We start from the raw sequence: 20938 nt of genomic DNA on the forward strand, positions 1-20938 counted from the left end.
ATAAGCTAAGCTAGCATGACACAACAACAGCCATTGAAACAGCCACCTGAAATAAACAACAACTATTTTGCAGAGTAGTGCCTAATGTTGAGTTCAAGTCAACGTTTCAATTTCCAACTTTCTACATGAAACTTTTAACAGAACTTTTGAGATAATGGTGTATGATGTCACACAAAAATGGCGACACATTGGTCAATGTACACTGTAAATGATAAACAATCACTTTCTTATATGTCACTTTTCGAGAATCATACTATATCACACCTTCAAATAAAACTCAGCATATTTTACACTATTACTGCAGAGACAGGTTAGACATTGTGCTTTGTACCTGGAATACTCTGTCTCCTAATGGCCAGAGCACCATCTGGTGGCCTGGAGGGATTGGAGTGTTTAGTGTAGGGCCCCTCATCTGAAAAACAAGAAAACCAAGACATTTGAAAACCACAATGGTTTTCATAAGCAAAACCTTGTCCTTATGTTCACATGCAAGCAATATACACAAAATCAAAGGCGCTGAAGACAAGGGGGCGTTCTTCACAGGAAATAATAGCTGTCATAGACACAGCTATAACAATGACCAACACACTCTCAGAGATGTAGCCTTCAACAACAGTCAACTGAACAAGAAGCTGTCAGCTCTTCACACACATGCTTAAATGTATTAAAAAGGCACACAGACAACAACATCGCTCTCCCCAGCCTGTCCTACATGTTGAAAAGAGAACAGTGGCCACCCGTCTGTGATATATGGTGAGTGCATCACCTCTCTCTCTGAGTGTGAGCAGCTCCAGCTGTGGTTATCCGATTGTGTGCTCAGATTTATAGCTGTGGAATACAGAGCAAAGACAGCGGGGAGTCCCGTCATTATGAAGCCCTTAAAGAACAGCGGGACAGCTGTTTGCTTTGACCGCAGTAGCAAAGCGCAGCCAGACTCGGCAGCAGATCACACGCATCATATCAGTGCCCACGAGACTGGATGGAAATGTATACAGCAGGAAAAGGATGACAATTATAAACATCCTTTCATTATATCCCATCATTTCTGAACATAAGTGGACGGCAATCTGCTTGGTGAGGCACGCTATTAAGTCGTGGCCTAATGGTTCAAGATTTGGACTTGTAATCCAAAGGTTGTGAGTTCAAGTCTTGGGCCGGCAGAAATTATAGGTGGGGGGAGTGAATGTACAGCGCTCTCTCCAGCCTCAGTACCACGACTGAGGATTCTTTGAACAAGGCACTGAACCCCCAACTGCTCCCCGGGCGCCGCAGCATAAATGGCTGCCCACTGCTCTGGGTGTGTGTTCACAGTGTGTGTGTGTGTTCACTGCTGTATGTGTGCACTTTGAATGGGATAAATGCAGAGCACGAATTCCGAGTATGGGTCACCATACTTGGCTGAATGTCACGTCACTTTCACTATTAATCTTGTTCACAATTAGGGTGAGAACTCTGAACAAATCTTTTTCATAAAAATTGATGCACTATATTTAGTATGATGTTAATTAGTATGTAGTAAGTAGTATGGAGCACTTAAATCAGAAGTTAACATGATACAGTTGAGAGATGATGGTTATTAATCCATGACTATTATTGCCTTTCTAGAACTGTTAATGCACCATTGTATCTGTTAATGTGTCTTGTCTGCAATGCAAATATGTAAATTATATGCAGATAAGGTCATGCATAATGATCTTAAGCTGCTCAAGGGAGAATTTTATGAATATACTAATAATTACCATAAAAAATGTAATTGCTTAATCGTGTGTCAATAAAAAGATATAACTGGTGGCCAAAAGTTTAGAATAATCCAGTTCTTTAATGTTTTTTAAAAAGAATGTTTCTCTCAAAGCTGCATATATTTGATCAAAAATACAGAAAAGGCAGTGATAATATAATATATTCCTACAGTTTAAAAATATTTTAAAATGTAATTTATTCCCATGATTGCAAAGCTGAATTTTCAGCATCATTACTCCAGTCTTCACTGTCACATGATCCTTCAGAAATTATTTTAATTTGCCCATTTGGTGCAGGATTTAAATCATATTTGAAAATATATTGAAATATAGCACAATTATTAGAAACTGTAATAATATTTCACAACATTACGGTTTCTATGGTATTTTTATTAAATAACCTTGGTAAGTATAAGAAACCTCTTTCAAAAACATTTTTAAATTTTCATTTCAAATTTATGTGATTTTGAAATTTGTTCACAATTAGTGTGTGTTTCAACTCCCATCTCCATGAATTAGTAATTTATTTGATTTTTTTTTCGAAAATAGTTTAGTAACACTGATAAAACATTATGAAAAATCATGCAAATATGTATATAAAAAAATATATATATACAGTATGTATACAGACTATACGGTATGAATGAGGGACACACTTTATGCTTCATTAGCATCACTTAAAGTGAGCGTCTGATATTATTCATACCAATTAATTCCTAAACACGTTCATTGGTTAATTTGTCTTTAGTGTGGTCAATAGGCTGGAAAAAAGTCAGTTTGCACAAGAGCCCCGAATGAACGTAACATCCCACTCCTGCTTTATTTTTTCTGATCAAAAGGCAGAAAAAGCTCTGAATCAGGATGTATTATAATACCCTCTCATTAATAAGTCATTCCATGGAAATGAGGGGAGGTCAAAATTAAGAGGAACCTTCAGAAGACCACAGGGAATTAGAAATTAGACTTCTCCGTTTACTTCAGTCAGTTAACAGCAACTCCTGGGGCATTTCTGTGTCAAATCAAATGCACCAACTTGTTAAATTAATGAATGTCCCCTTTACTAAAGCCACACATTACTATGTGAAATTAAAGCATGAAAGAGTGCTTGTACTCATGAGATGGAGCTGAAATTCAAAAGAACTTTCCTGCTATACAAACATGCAGAGAGCTCCAAAAGTCAAAAGACAATGACAAATCTGGGATTCAAAATCTAATAGACACCAGGGGCAAAAAAGTAAAACAGGAACATTTCGGTAAAAAAAAAAAAAAAGAAAAATAAATTTCCAGTTTAAATTTCCAGTTTAAAGAAAGTTCCAGTTTATTTAGTATTTAAAAAAAAAAAAAGAAACTTGATTAAATAAGAAATAAAAATAACTTATAAATCTACTGTAATTTATCTGTAGAAATTGAAAAATAAAATACAATACATAAAAAACACAAATCACTAAAACTAAAATAGTGTTTAAATGTAAAATCAATATTGTGATTATTTTGGCATCTCAACATTTTGTACAGAAATAAATGTAAGTAATTAATTTTGAGATTGGAGTACTTTTTACTATAGGCGTTTCTCAATGTCAAGGATACTTCCTTGGAAGGACTGATCCTTCCAAGTCACTTCCTTCAGAGGCTAGGTGAGACTCCTCTTTAGCATACGGAGAACACGTAAATGGAACAGGCTAGCAAGTGCACGTAATTGCGTCATTACGTCAGTGAAAAGGTCCGTTTGAATAACGCTGTGAATGTAACTAGTTATTTATAAAAGAAATGCTGTTGACGCAACCAATTGTTAAATGACAGGTCCGGTTCAGTTAACCATTTCTATTTGTATAATTTACAATATCAATACGGTAGTAATTTGTACTGGCATTTAAACGTCAAACTTTACTTATATTTACTACAGTTATAACAAATGTTTGGTAACGTAAATAAAAACCATTAATGTTACGTTAACGCTCGACATTTTTGAATTTTTGAACTAATGTTAGATAGCAAAGCTGCGCGCATAGGATTGTGGGTGATTTGAGAGAGTGAAGAGCACGAAGGATACACATATGCATCCTTTCCTGTGTATGGGATATTCTTCGAATGAAGGACTCAGTCCATGGTTGAAATTCCGAGGATCCTCGACTTTGGAACAGTGCTTCGACGGATGTCGATGACGTAGCATCCTCGAAATACTGGCTTCCGAGGATCCTTCCTTGACATTGAGAAACACCTACAATATATATATAGTAAGCTTTATTCCTTTAATTTAGCACTTGATGAAAGCAGAAATTATTTAAAAATGAGATAAGTCCACAAATAAACATGCAATATCATCTGATAAAAATAAACATCGACAATAATACTTTAAAAATACTTTACAGTATCTACCTAAAACCAATATGTTGACAGAACCTGATGTGCTCTGTTCCTCTAAATGATTTTTCCAGGGAACATGTAGCAGGAGTTTGTTTTTATTTTGATAGACAAGTCGATTTGAAACTGCTAGTTAATTGCCAATAGATTTGAAAATAATTGGAGATTCAATCCAGCTTACCCACTTTCCTCCAATACAATCTGCTGGGTAGTCCTTACATAAAAAAAGAGCACTGCTCGCAGACTATGACGACAGCTGACTGCATGCATCTCCCCAGAGAGCAGAGAAGACAGACTCGTTTAAAATGCATAAAATGCAATGCAACTGTAAGCCCACAGTGTCTATGAACTAGCTGATGTGTTGAGATGACACACAGACCTTCAGATCTTCAAGCCATTTAGTGAAAGCAAGTGATGACCAGACTGACAGAGGGGTCAGTAAATGGATTATCGGCACATCCAGGAATCAGATTTCTCTGAATTTACCACAGGTTCTAAACCCAAGGCATCATGGAATGAAGTTCTGATCATGAATCTGATCATCGTCTTCAAACACGCTTAGTGCTATTTCGGAAAATCAACACTGAAGACAGCGTGGAAGCAGATTTATTTGTTTTCATGTGGTGAAAAGCAAGAATAATCCATCAGCAAAATGCTCCTACATGCGAAAGTTTCAAAGCATTTCATGGACGTCTACTACGAAGACGTGTAAAACAGCATGTGGGTGTTTTCCATATAGTGGCCCAAGGCTTCGCTCCTATATCAGAGCATGTTGCTTTGAATGACGATAGCTGCTTTTATTCATTATACAATAAAACACTGTTGCAACATGGCTTCCTGCATGAATTATATATATATATATATATATATATATATTTTTGCACTAGCACTTCTGCTGTAGACCAAGTCCATTTGTCAAATTTGGATTGTTTGTTCATTGCAAAAGCGGTTTTCCAAACTTGGGTAGTCTAAAGCTAGAGTTTTCATAATTTTTGATGCAAAGAACCTCCAAAATTTAGACAGATAAATGAAAATATCAACAAAAATTATGTAATATTTTTAAAACATAAAAATATCACAATACAAATACATATACTATATAAATAATAAAGATTCGAGTTGACATTTGATAAAAATTCCTATTAATTAATTAAAAGCATGAAACTTGTGCATGAATGAATAAAATTAGATTATTAACATTCATTTAGAAAACAATGTGAATTCTCATTCATGCCAACTTTTAATAATTGGCTTTTATATTAATAAGTCAAAAGAATATGATATCTGGAAAATATTTATATATAAACAGTTGGCACATCTTTTTTTCTCTATGCACCTAGTATTAAAGTGTTGTCAGATGTATAAAAGAGACGGTGTAATAAAACACGGGGTAGGACCAAGCAATCCAACTAAACTTCACCTTTTGTGTGTGTCTTGACAATGTCTGGCACAGATTATTGAGATTGAGACACAAATCCATCTCAGTGTCAGTGAATTGTGTGGCATTCAAAAGCTGCTGGATCTCAATGATTTAGTCTCTTTTCCTGAATCTTGGTTACAGAGATAGAGAGAGACAAAATGAATAAATGTGAGGGAGAGGCTCATCTTGGCATCCGAGGAGAAGGTGTTAATACAAAGTGGCTCTCGTCTGTCTAGGCTACACCATCACATGAAACGCAGCCCTCATATTAAAGCCTCAGTGCTTGTGATGTGCAGATCACACACACACACACAGAAATAAGAAGACCAGGACGAGACACATGCGCAATATGGAACTGAATGTAGACCACCAGGAACACAAGCCTTTGTAATCCTCACAAAATACAAATCTCCCACTCCACAGATGCAGATGATGGATATTTGGTACACCCATTCCAGAAATTCACAGTTGGATGAATGCAGAACTTATGTAGTCTACACTCAAGTACCTAATCATGATGCAAATTAAGTTAATTGATTTGGCACATCCATTTAATATTAAATTTAGGCATCTCAACATTATGTACTGCATTAAATTTGAATGAAATTAAGTAAGAAATTAATTTTAGTGCAAATTAACTGTCGCTTAATGAAAGTTGTAATTAGGGTTGCTCATGTAGTACTTAGGTAACTAATAATAATAATAATAATAACAATAATAAAAGAGCAGTACAAAACAAAAAAGGCAAAAACATAGTAACAGAGCAAGTTATATAAAGACTTATTAAAGTGAAGTTAAAGTTATTTTTCTGAGATCAGATTTTTCAGGTCAGACTAACAATGTTTGTCTGGTGGACAATAAAATAGCATTGTGGCAGTGACTTTTACACAGGCAAGCACTGCTCACATTTTAAGGGAGGGAAAAGAAACAGTAAAATTCAAGGTTTTTGTTTAGTTTTTTTTTTTTTTTTTTTGGCATGAACATTAGCTGTTCAGCAGTCTGTTACACAGAATGACAGACTGAGACCATGTGTGAGAAGTCTTGAAAGCAACCAATCCAACATTACAAAAGCTCAGTCAGCCAAACCAACCAGCTGACACAGCCATGTCTCTCGGATCATTCGTACATTATTATGTAGATGAAATTCAGGCATGACCGCATAGCTGGATGACTGAATATGAATCCATTTCAGGATCAAAGACCTTCAAAATATAATAATAAAGACATACTCTTTATTTCTTGGGGAGCGTGCAAGATAACACAATTTCCACATTTAACATTCAATTTTCACACCAACATTTTATCCCTATTCTGACAGATTTAGCAGTTTAGAGAAAACAAAGCAGCACAGAGGGATATTAATTAACCGTATTAGCCAAAGCCTATTTTCAGCATCCAATCACTCATTCTCCCGGTGTCACCATCCCCGGCGATACTCACCGACGTCACTGCGGAAAGCTCTGCTGACACCACACAGGTACGCCATAGGGTAAATGCTCTCTACAACACCCAGGGGTCGTCTGAAATCCACTTCGCCCTCCAGAAACCAAGACTAACTGTGCCAGAGATCTTCAACCTCAGCAGCTGTCCTGCATCTGTTCTCTGCATGCTTCAGCCGACACATGGAAATGTCCACACACAAACTACTCATACGCACACACCTACGGGCTCGGAGAAGCAGGATGTTGTTCGGATGAGTGCACCGGTAGGTTCTCCGGCAGTGGGTGTACTAAAAGTGCTGATGATGACCCAACACTTTACTTTTTCCTTCTTTATTCAAAGAAAAAGCCCAGGGCACTTATGCACTCTATATTAGAGATCCCGCAAACCAACAGTTGAACAGTCCAATGGAATGGAACAACATTAAAAAAATTTTAAGAGATCAACAAGTACGCTTGCTTTATTCCACCAGCGACAGTCCAGGATGGTTGAAGACACATTCTGCAAAAGTCAGCATTGCGAGCGACAGGTGGCAAAATTAATAAATAAATAAAACCCTGAGTCTCAAGGCGACAAGAATGAACACAGACCGAAGTGAGATGAGAAATTTTGGGCTACAGCACAAGGAAAATGGAAGCAAGAGGGTAAGTTTGTGCACGGCAGAGTGAGAGAGAGAGAATGGGACAAGATGAGAGATGCAAGCAAAGTGGCGTCATCCTGTCAGGTCACAGCATGCTCGCTCATGCATACCATGGAGGACATGAGAGCAAGGTACAGGAACACTTCCTTAAAGATCTGGAATTCTGCAAATTGCATACTTGACATACTTCCATTTTTTCCCAGCAACCCCTGCTAGTGGACTAAATAATTTGCTTCACAAATGGCAACAAGCATACAAATACCAGGCATGTGGTAAATTTGTGGCCTTCTCTACACGGCCTTCAAAAATAACATGACATGCTATTGCTCTAGATGAGAACATTTCAAAGAAACATTTCAACTGTCCTCAATAAGAAAGCATTTTCATGCAAAACGACTTCAAGTACTGGTTAAAACCAGACTGAAGCGAGCCCAGAACTACCCCAGGGGAGAGTGAAGGAACGGCTCTATTATTTTTAGCTGTGATCTCAGTCTGCGTAAAGTGGGATGACAAAGCTCACCAATCTAGGTTTAAAAAATGGAACTGCATCATACATAAAGAGAGCCACAATCCCAGTATCCTCCTGGGTACTGTGGAGGAGTGTCTGCTCGTATTCACCTCTAAGTGGAGAGGCTGGGATTAAAAGCCCTGAAATGTTAACACGGGTGGCCTGAGCAGTCAGTTCCTGTCACACTCAACCACTGCTGGTTCAGATGAGGTGGTACTACAGTTGGGATGAGAGTGGCATCTCTGGGAGAAGAAAAAGAATTAAGGAAAAAGAGAGAGGGTCTGAATGAAAGTAACAAACCCTTAACTAATTCACTGACCATCTGATGCATTTTGCACTGACAAGGACTTCTTCACAGAAAATCACAAAATATCAGAAGATAAATAGAGAAAAAAGTGCCCTCAAACTATTTCTGTCTTTGCAGTTCTTCAGCTTTTGTGTACTTGTGATTTTCCAGCATATTAAAGAAAAGCAGTTGAACAGCACAGTGCTTATGTACTTGCACATAATTTAGATGTTTTTTTTTTTAAATAAAAGAAAGGAAGTGGGACCCCTGCAAGACAGCTTTTCATTTGTGAGATTCCCCATAGTGTCACCAACCATCTCAAGCAGTCAACCCTTCGGCAGCTTTCCTCCTGTGGATAAGTTGCTAGGTTCTTCTGAGTGATTCTACCTTTCATTTCAGCCCACTGCATATGCCGTTCTTCTCTGAAGCTTATCTGCAGAGCAGGTGAGAGGTGCTCCAGCTCCCACTGAAGGCGAATGCAGTGGGTAATTGGCTGTTTGAAGTACTGGAAAGGCCTATCCATTTAAAAGCTCCAATTCAAACAGCAAGACGTTAGAAATTCATGAGAAGCCAAATGAATGAATCTAATGAAAGTGACTCTTTGACTTCCAAGAAAAGAAGGTGCAGCACTGTGTTTTAAAAGAAGAAAACTGCTGCCAGCCGTGGTAATACAGTGTTTTTAAGAAAATGTGATATCGCAGCACCATGTGTGTTCAAAAATGTCAAGATTTTCTCAGTTGGTGAAAATGTAAATGTACCCTATGTGTCCAAAGGGTAAAACTTAAATAAATCTCCCACAAAGATAATTTTCAGTATTGAAAGGATGAGTTCACACAAAAAAAAGTAAATCAAATGACTCTTATGAGCCGGATTGCTCATAAGATTCACAAACCAAGGAGTTACTGACTGAATAAATCTTATGAATCTTCCACCGAAGATTAACCATTGAATCAATCACTTATTGATTCAATGGTTAAACATCGCCTCACAGCTTCAGTGCTCCTGAGTGTAGAAGAAAAATACATATGTTAAAGGAAAGACAATGATGAAGGGGGAGACTTGCTCACTGGGCAAGAGGAACAAACAGTTTATTCTCTCTCACTCCACCAACTCTGGAGGAATCCTAACCGGGAGAGAGGACTGAGAACAGCAGTAAACACACACCTACCTCTCTACCTCATCTTCCCCTCCCCTTTGTTTCCTAAGCACAGCATTTGGTAACATAACATGCTCCAAATATCTTCCAGTTCTTGTCATGAGAAGTGCTTATAAATCATCTGTTGTCGACAAAATAAAAACTTTAAGGCCTAAAATAAAAAAATAAATAAAACAATGGTGTAGAAACAATTTTCGCTTCGAAATTGCTAGTAAATTTCACAATTACAAAGAAATGGCAAGTAAGGCCTGGTTCACACGGGACGATTTTAAAATTGTCGGCCGATTTTCCAAACCTGAGAGACCCCACACACGGCGATAAAAAATCACGGGTCTAACAGTTTTGGTCGTTCCATGTGTGGTGTGCAGCCACACGGCAATATCAACACATCACACACGAACCGATTTGACTCCCGAGCATTCCCAGGTCAGACGGGAAATCTCGCAAAATCCCTCGAGATCAAACGTGACTTTAGAGTAAACAATCATGGTGGACGAAGAGGATGCAGTGGCCATAGTTTGTGCTTTGTTTTTAACGGAAAAAAAACATAAGAAAAACAAGAAAAGGCGATGGTCAAAGAGGTGGAGACAACGCGAGCATGGACTATACATGCTATATCATAATACGGAGATAAGTTGTTGTTTTATCTCATAGAAAAGTTGTTACGTACTACACAGATTAATAACCGTTGAAATAAACGTTCATATATTCGTTTCCATGTACTCTGGTGGACTGCAGACTTTATTTGTATTTGTTATATTTGTTATATTATATACGCCGGCTGTTTTGATTTTGTTTGCCGGTACTTCCTCGCCGCCTCGCTTTCTGATTGGCTACACGCCACAGTCCACAGGCTGCGTGATTGTTTGTCCTCGGTGGACACCACACACGAGAAGAAATCGGGCCAAATAAATCCAACATGTTGGATATCCCCGATTTGAGATCGGAGCGGTCCCGATGTTCTTCCGAGCAGAGGAGCGCAGTCTTAACACACCACACACGGCAGGAATATTTGATCAGATTATTTTACGATAATCGGAGCATCCTAAGATTGTCGGAAGGGGTGAATCGGGGCTAAAATCGGCCTAATTATCCTGCCGTGTGAACCAGCCTTAACTGTGAGAACTTAAGTGGGACATTTTGGAGAAGAAAGCCTGAAACTCTTTGAACTTTGAAAAATAACTTTTGACTGTATATCTGCTGTTTACTTAAAAGCTTTAAATATTAGTATTGTGAATTAGTGTTTAATAATAATAATCATCATCATCATCATCATCATTATTAATTAAATATTATTTAATGCTTCATTAAATCTTATTATTATAAATACTTAATTATTTTAATAATTGTATATATTAACATGATTAACAACAATTGATTATTATTCTATTTTTCTTATATCTTTATTTTTAAAATATATTTTAACAAAACAACTATTGATGTATAAATCACAAAATGCAGCCCTACAAACAAGCACAGCTAAATAAATTAATAACTATTGCAATTGCACTTTTTATCAAATAAAACATTTGTAATTAATTTTTTTCTCTAGTCATGCAGCTCTAGCTAACCATTTAGTGAGAATGCTACCATTGATGCATTTGTACTAAAACAAGTGCGTTTAGATTGCACCACTAGCCAAAAGAATCTATTGACACTTTATTCACACCTGCTGTTCATGTTTGCATCTATCTAACGGTGTTTGGTTTCCATGACAGTTTCACTTTTACTATTCAGACATATGGAAGCAGATGATTAAACCCTGCAGGCAGCTTAGCCAATCAGACGACACGCGACGCATTACACAACCTGTCGAGAAACACCGCTGACACCACAAAATTAAGTAAACTAGAAGCCCAAGCTCTGGCACTCAGGGTCAGTACATGAATTTGGGGAAATTAGCCGCACACACACAGCACGGCCTGAGGACACATGCGGTGCAGCTGACACAAGCAAAAGCAAAGCAAGTCTTGCATGTAATGAGGCTAATGAAGGCTTCTGTTCTGAATCAGGACTGCTTATTTGTGTGCTGGTACAACGTGTTTATAGGACCCTCAACGGGTGGGAGCTTAACCGAATAGCTATTCACTAAATTGAGTGCGATTTCTCTGTAGAATGAGCCTAGTCCAGGGTTGACGGACATCATAATACCAGAGCAGACTTTTTCCATTGGCCACCCGATCCTGCAGCATGCTTCAAGACCAGCTGGAGGCCGTCAAGTCCTGCCAAAATTGGACACAAGGGTGGAAATGACTTAATTGGGCCCAGGAGAAGAGACAGCTGAGGAAGGACTGCCATTAATGGGTATATTTCTATATTATTAACCCGTCTCAGAAGCACACTAGGGTGTTTTCTCAAACTGAGGTGATATTTAATCCCAGCCAGAGCTGAGACGGAGGGGTGCTTATCTGTCTCCCATCTGAGGTAGCACAAAAAAACCTATACTTAACCTTTAGAAAAACTCTGTGACATTCATACCCTTGGGGAAAAATTACACAGAGGCTGCAGAGTACAGCGACAGAGTGTAGTCCATTCAAAATAACAGACTTCCTCTAGGCACAAAGGTCATTCTACTGAAAAAAGACAGGGCTGATTGAAAACGCAGTGGAGTCTGAGAGACTCTTGTCGCCTTGATCGCCTCACATATCAGCTGAACAACCAACGCCCTGACACTTCATCGGCCCATGCAAGGGAGGTAACGTCACAAAGCTGATATTGCTGACAAGAATTATTTACTTGAACCTTCCACAGTCTGCCCTGCTGAAGTAGAACAAGAGCAAACCACCAACTACAAAACACGTACAGTAGGCCTAACTATTGTGCTACTGACATAAGAGGTGTGATATACATTTTCTATGTAATCTCACTCAATTTTCATTTGGTGGACTATAAAACTGGTGACAAAATTCAATAGATTTCAGCTTTGTTTGCACTGAATGGCTGTTGGCTATGACCAATGGTTTTGATCTCAAATGAGATGTACTGCTAGTGAAAGCAAGATATCATTCAATTTTGACTATATACACACACACACAAAAAACAAATGTAATAATAGCAAAAAAATATTATTGGTAATTGTTTTTTGGTTAATATGTTTGCAGTGGACCACAATCAACAACATTTTAAACATTTTTGTACCCAATCATTCAAAAGTTCTTAACTCTAATTAAAAATAACTGACTTTTGGGTCAGTTTGAGGTACAAGCTAGCAGTGTGAATGAGAGTTAACTAAAGGGACCCAGAGCACCCTAAAAGCAAACGTAAAACCACCCAGATTGCAATAGTAACCACACAGCAACCCCCTGGAATTGGTCCAGAGAATACTGCTCAGGCAAGAAGCTCTCATATTTTCATCAGAAAAGGTAAAAATCCAATTAATTGGTCCACTTGTTTCCCATGACATGCATTTTACTGGTTGCAAAGGCTGAAGGTTGACACACCAGAACCCTTAACTTGTGCTTAATGAGCTCTGTTCTCCTTTCCTCCATTCCATATGCCATGATTTAAATATAGGACACTCACTGAAAGCTGTCAAATCGTAATACCTCTAGGCTTTACAGTTTCAAAACATGCGCCCGTAACGCAAAAGAGCCAAAACAGCACCTCCTTCACCACCTCCTCTTCCTGGCACTAAATCCAGCTGTCAAGCAAGCGTAAAAGGATTGATGGAGGCTGTTCAAAGGGAAAGCGGTGGAGATCAGGACAGACGTGTGCCAGCAGAATGAAGAAGAGCCAGATGCGGTGAACGCAGCATCCTCATCTCCGGAGAAAAAAAGAAAAAACTGTTACATTTCTTTTCAAACTTCAACCTGGCGAAAGAGCTTGAAGCTCCGTGGACTCTTCTGAAAACATGATAGCTCCTCTGGTGTGTGAATGAAACCAGAAAAAGGTGTGATGCTCATGCGGCTACACGGCAGTTGAATCCTAGGGATGTGTTAAAGTACATATCACTGAACCAGTTAGTGTTCAATTGCCTGATCAACAAGTCCATTTATTGATCTTGAGAAATTTGTTAATGGGCGAAATGTCATTAATGTCAATTTTTGTACTTTTTATTCAATGCATTTGATTTAACTTTTAACACTGTTCAATAAAAGTGGCTATTTAATTATGCACCTTTTAGTTCATGCAGGTAACAGGATATTCAATGGCTGATCATTTTTGCCTGTGCAGTTGCTTTCGCTCAGTAGGTGTGTGTTTTGTCTTTCTATCTGGTGTGAATCGGAGCTTATCAGCTGGTTTCCTAAATGCAGCTCTACAAACTGAATTGTAAATAGTTTTTCAGTTAGGAAGCAAGTAACCTGAGCCACTGAGCTCAATGCAAAAGGGTTACAGTGTACCCAATGACTGCTGAAGACTGGAAATGGAAAATGTCCCTTATCAGAGTCAGGGAGCGATTTGCATACCAATTACTACAGTAGGTATGGTGTGACATTTCTGCCACAACCAGACACACAAACCTGGATGTGAACATAAGCTCACAGACTGAAACATATGAGCACACAAACTCCCACACAAGCACAAATATACAATCTACAAAGCAAACAGACATTTTTCCTGTGACTAGTGTATGAAATATAGCCAGATATTTCTGCCCGCCTTGTGTCCCTTGAAAGCTGTACAGTTGTGAGTGGCAGAGCGGTTGGCTCGACTTATTACCATACATGCAACTAAAATATAATTGGCACAGCTCGCAGAGCACCTGCAGAGGTGAAGGCATGTTTATTCCAGTTGGTGAAAAAAAAAATGGATTAATTAATTTAATCAACATCCTGTCAGTAGTATCCCATCTTTCAGGTTGGCAAAAATCGTCTAATTTATATTGTTTTTAGGCAGAAATTTCTCTCTTTCTGTTGAGTAAAATGAAGAGGAAACCAAAACCTTGGGCTTCTTTCTAATTTTCTGACTGAATGTCTGCAAATGTGTAACAGAGATATAAAACCGGCACCATGAATGCCACGACCTAGATGAATTCTGCACACTGCTAAGGTCCAGGAACACTAGACAATCTCAAATGAGATGACAATTCATCAACAACTACAGTAGCTGCAGTGGACCCTGGTCACAGTAAAAAAAAGTGGACCCTGGTCGCAGTTTTTTTCTTTGGATAGAAATCATCTACATTATTCAAATCTTAAAAATAGGCCACAAAGGGTTTTGCAGCAAGAAGAACCATAGAAAAAACTTTGGCTTTGACTCCCCAAAGAACCTTTCAGAGAACAGTTCCATAAATAACATTTCTTTCTCAGTGTGAAGAACATAAAATAAAAATAAAAATCTCAAGAACCCAGGTTCCATGGATGTTAAAGGTTCCTCCTGGAACCACAGATACCAATAAAGAATATTAATATTTAATGTTAGTGATATCAGATTATTACACTGATCTCTGGAATACCTGATTCTGATTGGTCGGATAAGGAATAAATGTGTCCATTTATGTGGTAAGTAGTCATGTACTGTTGTACATTAAGCCTGTTATTATCCTTCAAGGCGATATAAGAACCCTCTGATTATCCTTTACTTCAATATCATTGCTTCTTACTGTTGGCTTTTGATATTGCAAAACATTGGCTAATATGACCAGACAGAGCAACTTTCTGATGTAGTGAAGATTACACTACACATTGCTTTAAACTTTTGTGTCCAGGAACCATCAATCTCCTGAAACCTCAGCATCAGTGTCCATTAGCTGACATCATCTGCCTTGAATAAGTTATTCCTCATATATGCTTTCATTTCACCTATGACAGATTACTCGCTGACTCATCATGACTCAGATGGCTCTACCTGAATGTCTAACATCACACACACGCACACACAAACACACAGTTCAAATGAAAAGCTACATTCACAAAAGTGAATGTGACCTTTGAAATGTGCCTCATATAAGACACAAGTCTAAACGTGCCATCCCTAAAATGACCCACAAACATTAATCAGCCTATTCAGGAATATTCAAATTGACATCAAATGTTAAAATATCATTAAATATGACATATGTTTTATATTTTCCAGTTCCACAGACTTAAAATGGAAGGAAGAGTACATATTTTTATACTATACTAAATGTTGGATTATCAAAACAATTATTAAAAACATGCATTTTAAGACTGTAAACCGAGAATAACTAAATGCATCAGAGTGCAGGGAGCTCAAGATGAATTTAAGAAATAAAATAAAAAATGCTAATTGCGAAATATACCAAGATGCTACATAATAATATTACATACAATCATAATACCGCATAATCTTTTATATAGATGGATGGATAGAATCACAATTGTTATTCATGCCTGGCTTCCAGACTTTGAAACATTGTTCTCCACATTTGAAAGTGTATCAGATTTGAACTGAAAATGTCAGATTCACTGTGATTTCCACAGTTCACTCTGTCATCCACAACAGATCTGTGTCATATCTTAAAAAAATTAAAATAAGACAAATTTGGGACATATTCAGCCAGGTTGTATTGATGCATTAAACCGCAGGAGGCACAACTCATAGGGGAAACTATATGACTGACACAACAGCATCATGGGAAATCAGAAATGAACACCTGCTGCCCCAAGTTTACGCCAGGCACCTGTATTAAACCAGAAATCAGTTCCATCCAGACTGAGACTGGTTTGTCCACGGATGAAAGGGATCTTCGTTTTGGCTGAGAGGTTTTTTTCTTTTTCTTTTTCTTTTTTATTAACACTGCCAACTGTGTATTTACTCATCTTATTGAGGTCAAGTGTTTTCCCCTGAGGGAGGACAACTTGCAGTATTTATGACAACTTCACCATTTCACATCTCTTAAGCAATGCCAAGTTGGCTAACTCCCACAAACCTCTACTAGTCAAGGGGAGAATATACAAAAATAATTCACTGGCGTAGCAGTCCTCTCATAGAAAACACTATTTATGCTCATTGAACATTGGGGAATCGAAAAAAAAAAAAAAAAAAACCTTCAGTCAAAGAAACCCACCAGTCAAAATGTAACATGACACGCAACTCATCACGATTCAGTTAAGTTTCCACTAGAGATGCTTAAAACAAACCCAGCCAGTGTTTCACACAAGGATCAGGAAAGCTTCTCATCCAACAGACAAACACTATTCCCAAACCACAGCACGAATCAGTGTGCCTTCAGGTAAATGGGGAGAAGCTGTCAGGCAAATAAAAAAAGGAAAAGAAAAGAGAGATAGCAGCACTGTTCTCTGACAAATGCACTAAGCAGACCACCAAACTACAGCACTCTACTGTTAAATATTAATATGTGGGGGGGTGGGGTGGGGGGACTCCAGTGCGTCTTTTTTTTTTTTTTTTTTTTGCCCCTGGCTTCATGCGAGAGCATTTCAAAACAATGGCACGAGGCTTGATGACCATCGCTGCTTCATTCCGCGGCGCTCCGGTGTACCCACTCTGCGTCTAAATGTCCTGCGTAGACGTCCATATATCATACAAGAAAGCGTTCGCGTAACGGGGAGGGCTGCATATATGGTATAGCGAAGGATGAAAACAAACCGAGACCGTACCTTTGTTCACTCTCCGCAGTATCTGGCATCGGCATTTGAAAGAGACGGCTATCATACTAGCTCAGCCGACGTGCTCATCCAAGGGCTCCAGGAAAAGCGACACATACATAGCACAGGCGCCGTGTGTCCCACCGGAGAGAGGCAGACTCCGTGAGCGGTGCAGAGCTCGAATCATGCACTACGTCCCTGCAGCGCTGAGATCCGTGCTTTATAATAGCAAATCATATTTTCCCCCACAAATAAAATCCATCGGAAAGCGCGCGCAGAGGACGAACACGCAGAGCGCGGCTGATGCGTCTCATCTGAGACTCGGGCTGATCTGAATGGGCTTTTAAAGTTGCATGCTTGGTGTATTCAGTAGTAGCTGGTAGGCTACCTGAGCACGTCAGGAGACGAGCCACAATTTAGTCGCTAGAATAACTAGTTATTTGCAAGAAGTGTCAGAAATTAACTTTTCCATTAAGATAATGGACTTTATTATGTATGAGGGAATAGTTTAGATTAAATCAATTCATTAACACAAATTTGCAATCTGAATAATTAGGTGTAGAATGTATTACTTAAAAAGCAGTACAGTTAAACCCTGGAAAATAATTTGCATCTTTTAGCAATTTCCTTTGGGTTTTGAGAGCATACTCGCAAAAACAAATATTAAATAAATCCATATGACGTTCCACAGGGGACCCATGGGAAATTAGTGTCCCCTGTTGACCTACAAACTGACATAATCATAACAGCTCAGTTACTTAAAAGTGAAAATGTTGCTTGGAAAAAAAAAAGTTGCTAGTGAGTTGTTATGCAATTGCTAAGTTTGTTAAAGGGGGTCACAATGTGGCTGCCAGGGGGCTAACTAAGATGTTTTAGTTAGTTACTAGGCTCTTCTAGGTGTGTGTGTGTTCTTGTTTTTGTGACATATCAGGACACAACTCTGTATAATGACATGGGTATGACACAGGTATTACAAGGAGAGGGTGACTCATGAGGACATAACCCATGTCCCCGTTTTTCAAAACGCTTATAAATCATACAGAATGAGTTTTTTTTTTTGTAAAAATGCACAAAGTTTCCTGTGAGGGTTAGGGTTAGGTGTAGGACCATAGAATATACAGTTTGTACATTATAAAAACCATTACGGCTATGGGATGTTCCCACTTTTCACAAAAACAAATGCGTGTGTGTGTTTTGGTACAAAAAGAAAAAGCAGCATAATACATGTGAACAACAACAACAGTGATATTTGCCTAAGCAAGCACCATTCAACATTAAATAGGTCAATAATAATAAAAATAAAATAATCATCAAAATGTTATAAATAAAATCAGAAGAATTTATTTCCACATATTATATTATGTCACATCACAACATTTATAATATTTATAAACATTATATAACCATCTGGCATAGAAGGGATATTATCGTCATCTGCTTTGATTATTTTTTTCTTCATTTAGAAGCTGGGGGAAAAAAAATCCAATTTAACCTTATATAATAGCACAATTAAGAGCCTATCAATTCCCCTGAGAGGAATTTTTTGTCACTTCAAAAGAAGAAAAAAAATATTTTTGAATATGCAACAACAATAAGATTGTCTCCCACCTTCAAATACACATTTCAGAACTGTTAATTAGCCAGCAGTGTCTGTTTATTTACTTCTTAAATTTGCATAACGCCAATCATACAACCCTAATTCCAATCAAGAGTGAACTGGGCTAATTTGCAGGCCAGTGCTGCTGTGTTCAGTGCTGAGCAGCAGTCCTTTTTATAACACCAATAACATGCATATAGGTCAGTGGTGGTATCTCTGCGTATTATCTGACATTTGGTGGCATGATAAGCCTAGCGACCAATGATAGTGTATTAAAGGCATCTGTCTCTGTTTGTGTGCGAAATACATCTGAATGAGTCTGCAGAATGAATGGAAGTATTAAGGTCATGGCCACCATACTCTATTCATCCAGTGACACTTGTAAGAAGCGTCTGAGATAACAGGAGAACTGTGTGTCTAAGATCAAAGTAGTCTAATCTTTCTTTTCAACCCCCCCCCTTTTTTATATTTACTTGAGTTTAATTTTGTCAAGCTTCCAGGTGGATGCCAGTGGGTGTATCAGTGATCCTGAAGAGAGAGATGAGGGTTACTACTAGGATTATGCATATACTGATCAGATTACACACAGGGATTTGTCTGTCCACTTGCATAAATAATTCTCTGGACTATCACCATGTCAAGATGAGAGATGCATTTTGGGATGCCATGCATGTGGTTATCTGTGGGCAGATAATGCAATAGCATTACAAAGCCTGTCTGTTATGCGGTTAATTTGATCTGCACACTGTTGTTTGAAGGAAATGCACTGGCACAAAGGGAAATCCATTGGTGTGCAAGGAGATGGAAGTGTTATGTCAGCTCTGTGCAAATTTTATAGAGACATCAGTGAACTGAGGCTCTCTCTCTCTCCCACTGTTTAAGACTCACCAGTGCCACATATGGCCATCCTCTATGTGCTTGTTTTTAAAGAATTTGGCACAAGATGAGAAAAAAAAATTGTCATTTACCACCGTGGCCAAAAATGTAAAATTAACTTAGAAATTAAAAAATTCAGAGGCAAATAAACTTTAAATCCAGCTCAACTCTATCCCAAAATACTATGTGCAAGCTCTAATTTATGTATCCCATTTGAGAAACCCACTGCTTGGGATTTACATTTGCATATAATATTTAATCAACAAGGCATCAGTTTGAAAACTTCACAAAATGGATTGACGAGTGAATGTTAATTCTTTATTGACATGCAGGACATATCAAAAGGTTTGTCACTTTTGACACTAAATAAACATACATATAGTTCATGAAAAATGTATTAATAAACAAGTTAAATTAGTTTATATAAATTATTATTAACATTTTCCATAAACGTACATTTTATTTTAAAATAATTTCCACAAAATAATATTAAATTATAATAAATTACACCCCCACACACACAGTGGGTATAGAAAAGAATCACCCTCCTTTAAAATAATCATATGTTGGTGCTTTACAGCCTGAAGATGGACACAATTTTTTATTTATCCAGCTTTACTCAGTGCAACATATAACATCCAAGTGAAAGACGCTAACTCTGTAAAAAGTCCAGATTAAGACAACAATAACATGTAAAATAAATAAATAAATAAATAACTAGATAAAAAAGAAGAAGAAAAAAAGAATCACTGAGTTGGATCACCCCTCTCCTAAAAAGGACTTGTTAACTCAATCAGGTGTAGCTAATCACTTTCTCATTGGCACACAAAGCCATCTGACTTTCAACTGCTTTGCTGGAGCATTTCAGTCTTTGGTAGTGCAGCTGAAGCAAACAATCAACTTTGGGTGCAATGCACTGTCAGAAGATCTCCAGGATAAAGTTGTGGACATGTCAGGAGTTGGAAAGAACCAAAAAAATATTTATAATATAATCTTTTTAAAATGCTTTATCAATGCCTTGAAGCAGAGTGAAGTGTATTATTAAGAAATGGAAGGTTTTTGGTACAACACAGACCCTCCCTGGATCAGGACGTCGCTCTAAACTGGATGAAAGAGCCAGGAGGAAACTGGTCAAAAAGATGACCAAGAGGCCTACAGCAACTCTGAAGCAGTTAAAGGAATTTATGACAAATAGTGGTCAGTGTGCACGTGACAGAATCACAAATTCTCCATAAAATTGTGGCTTGTATGGGAGGGTTGCAAGAAATAAGCCAATCCTCAAGAAAGGCCACATGCAATCAAGACTGAGCTTTGCCAAAATGCCCCTTGAATATTCTGAGGCAGATGAGACTAAAATTGAATTATTTGTCCTCAACATAAAAAAAAAGATATGTCTGGTAGAAATCC

General features: G+C 38.0%; 1 protein-coding gene across 5 annotated transcripts in view; it reads right to left on the reverse strand.

Moving 5' to 3' along the window:
• Window positions 1-20938, reverse strand: part of LOC113078225 (glutamate receptor-interacting protein 1-like) — a 135672-nt gene that overhangs the window by 76130 nt on the left and 38604 nt on the right. For all 5 annotated transcript variants that reach the window (XM_026250538.1, XM_026250540.1, XM_026250537.1 and 2 more), the window contains exon 2: window positions 332-412. In XM_026250538.1, the coding sequence (XP_026106323.1) occupies window positions 332-412 (81 nt within the window). The remainder of the gene's footprint in view (window positions 1-331; window positions 413-20938) is intronic.

The sequence above is a fragment of the Carassius auratus genome, unplaced genomic scaffold, assembly GCF_003368295.1.
Source record: "Carassius auratus strain Wakin unplaced genomic scaffold, ASM336829v1 scaf_tig00024766, whole genome shotgun sequence".
Lineage (NCBI taxonomy): Eukaryota > Metazoa > Chordata > Actinopteri > Cypriniformes > Cyprinidae > Carassius > Carassius auratus.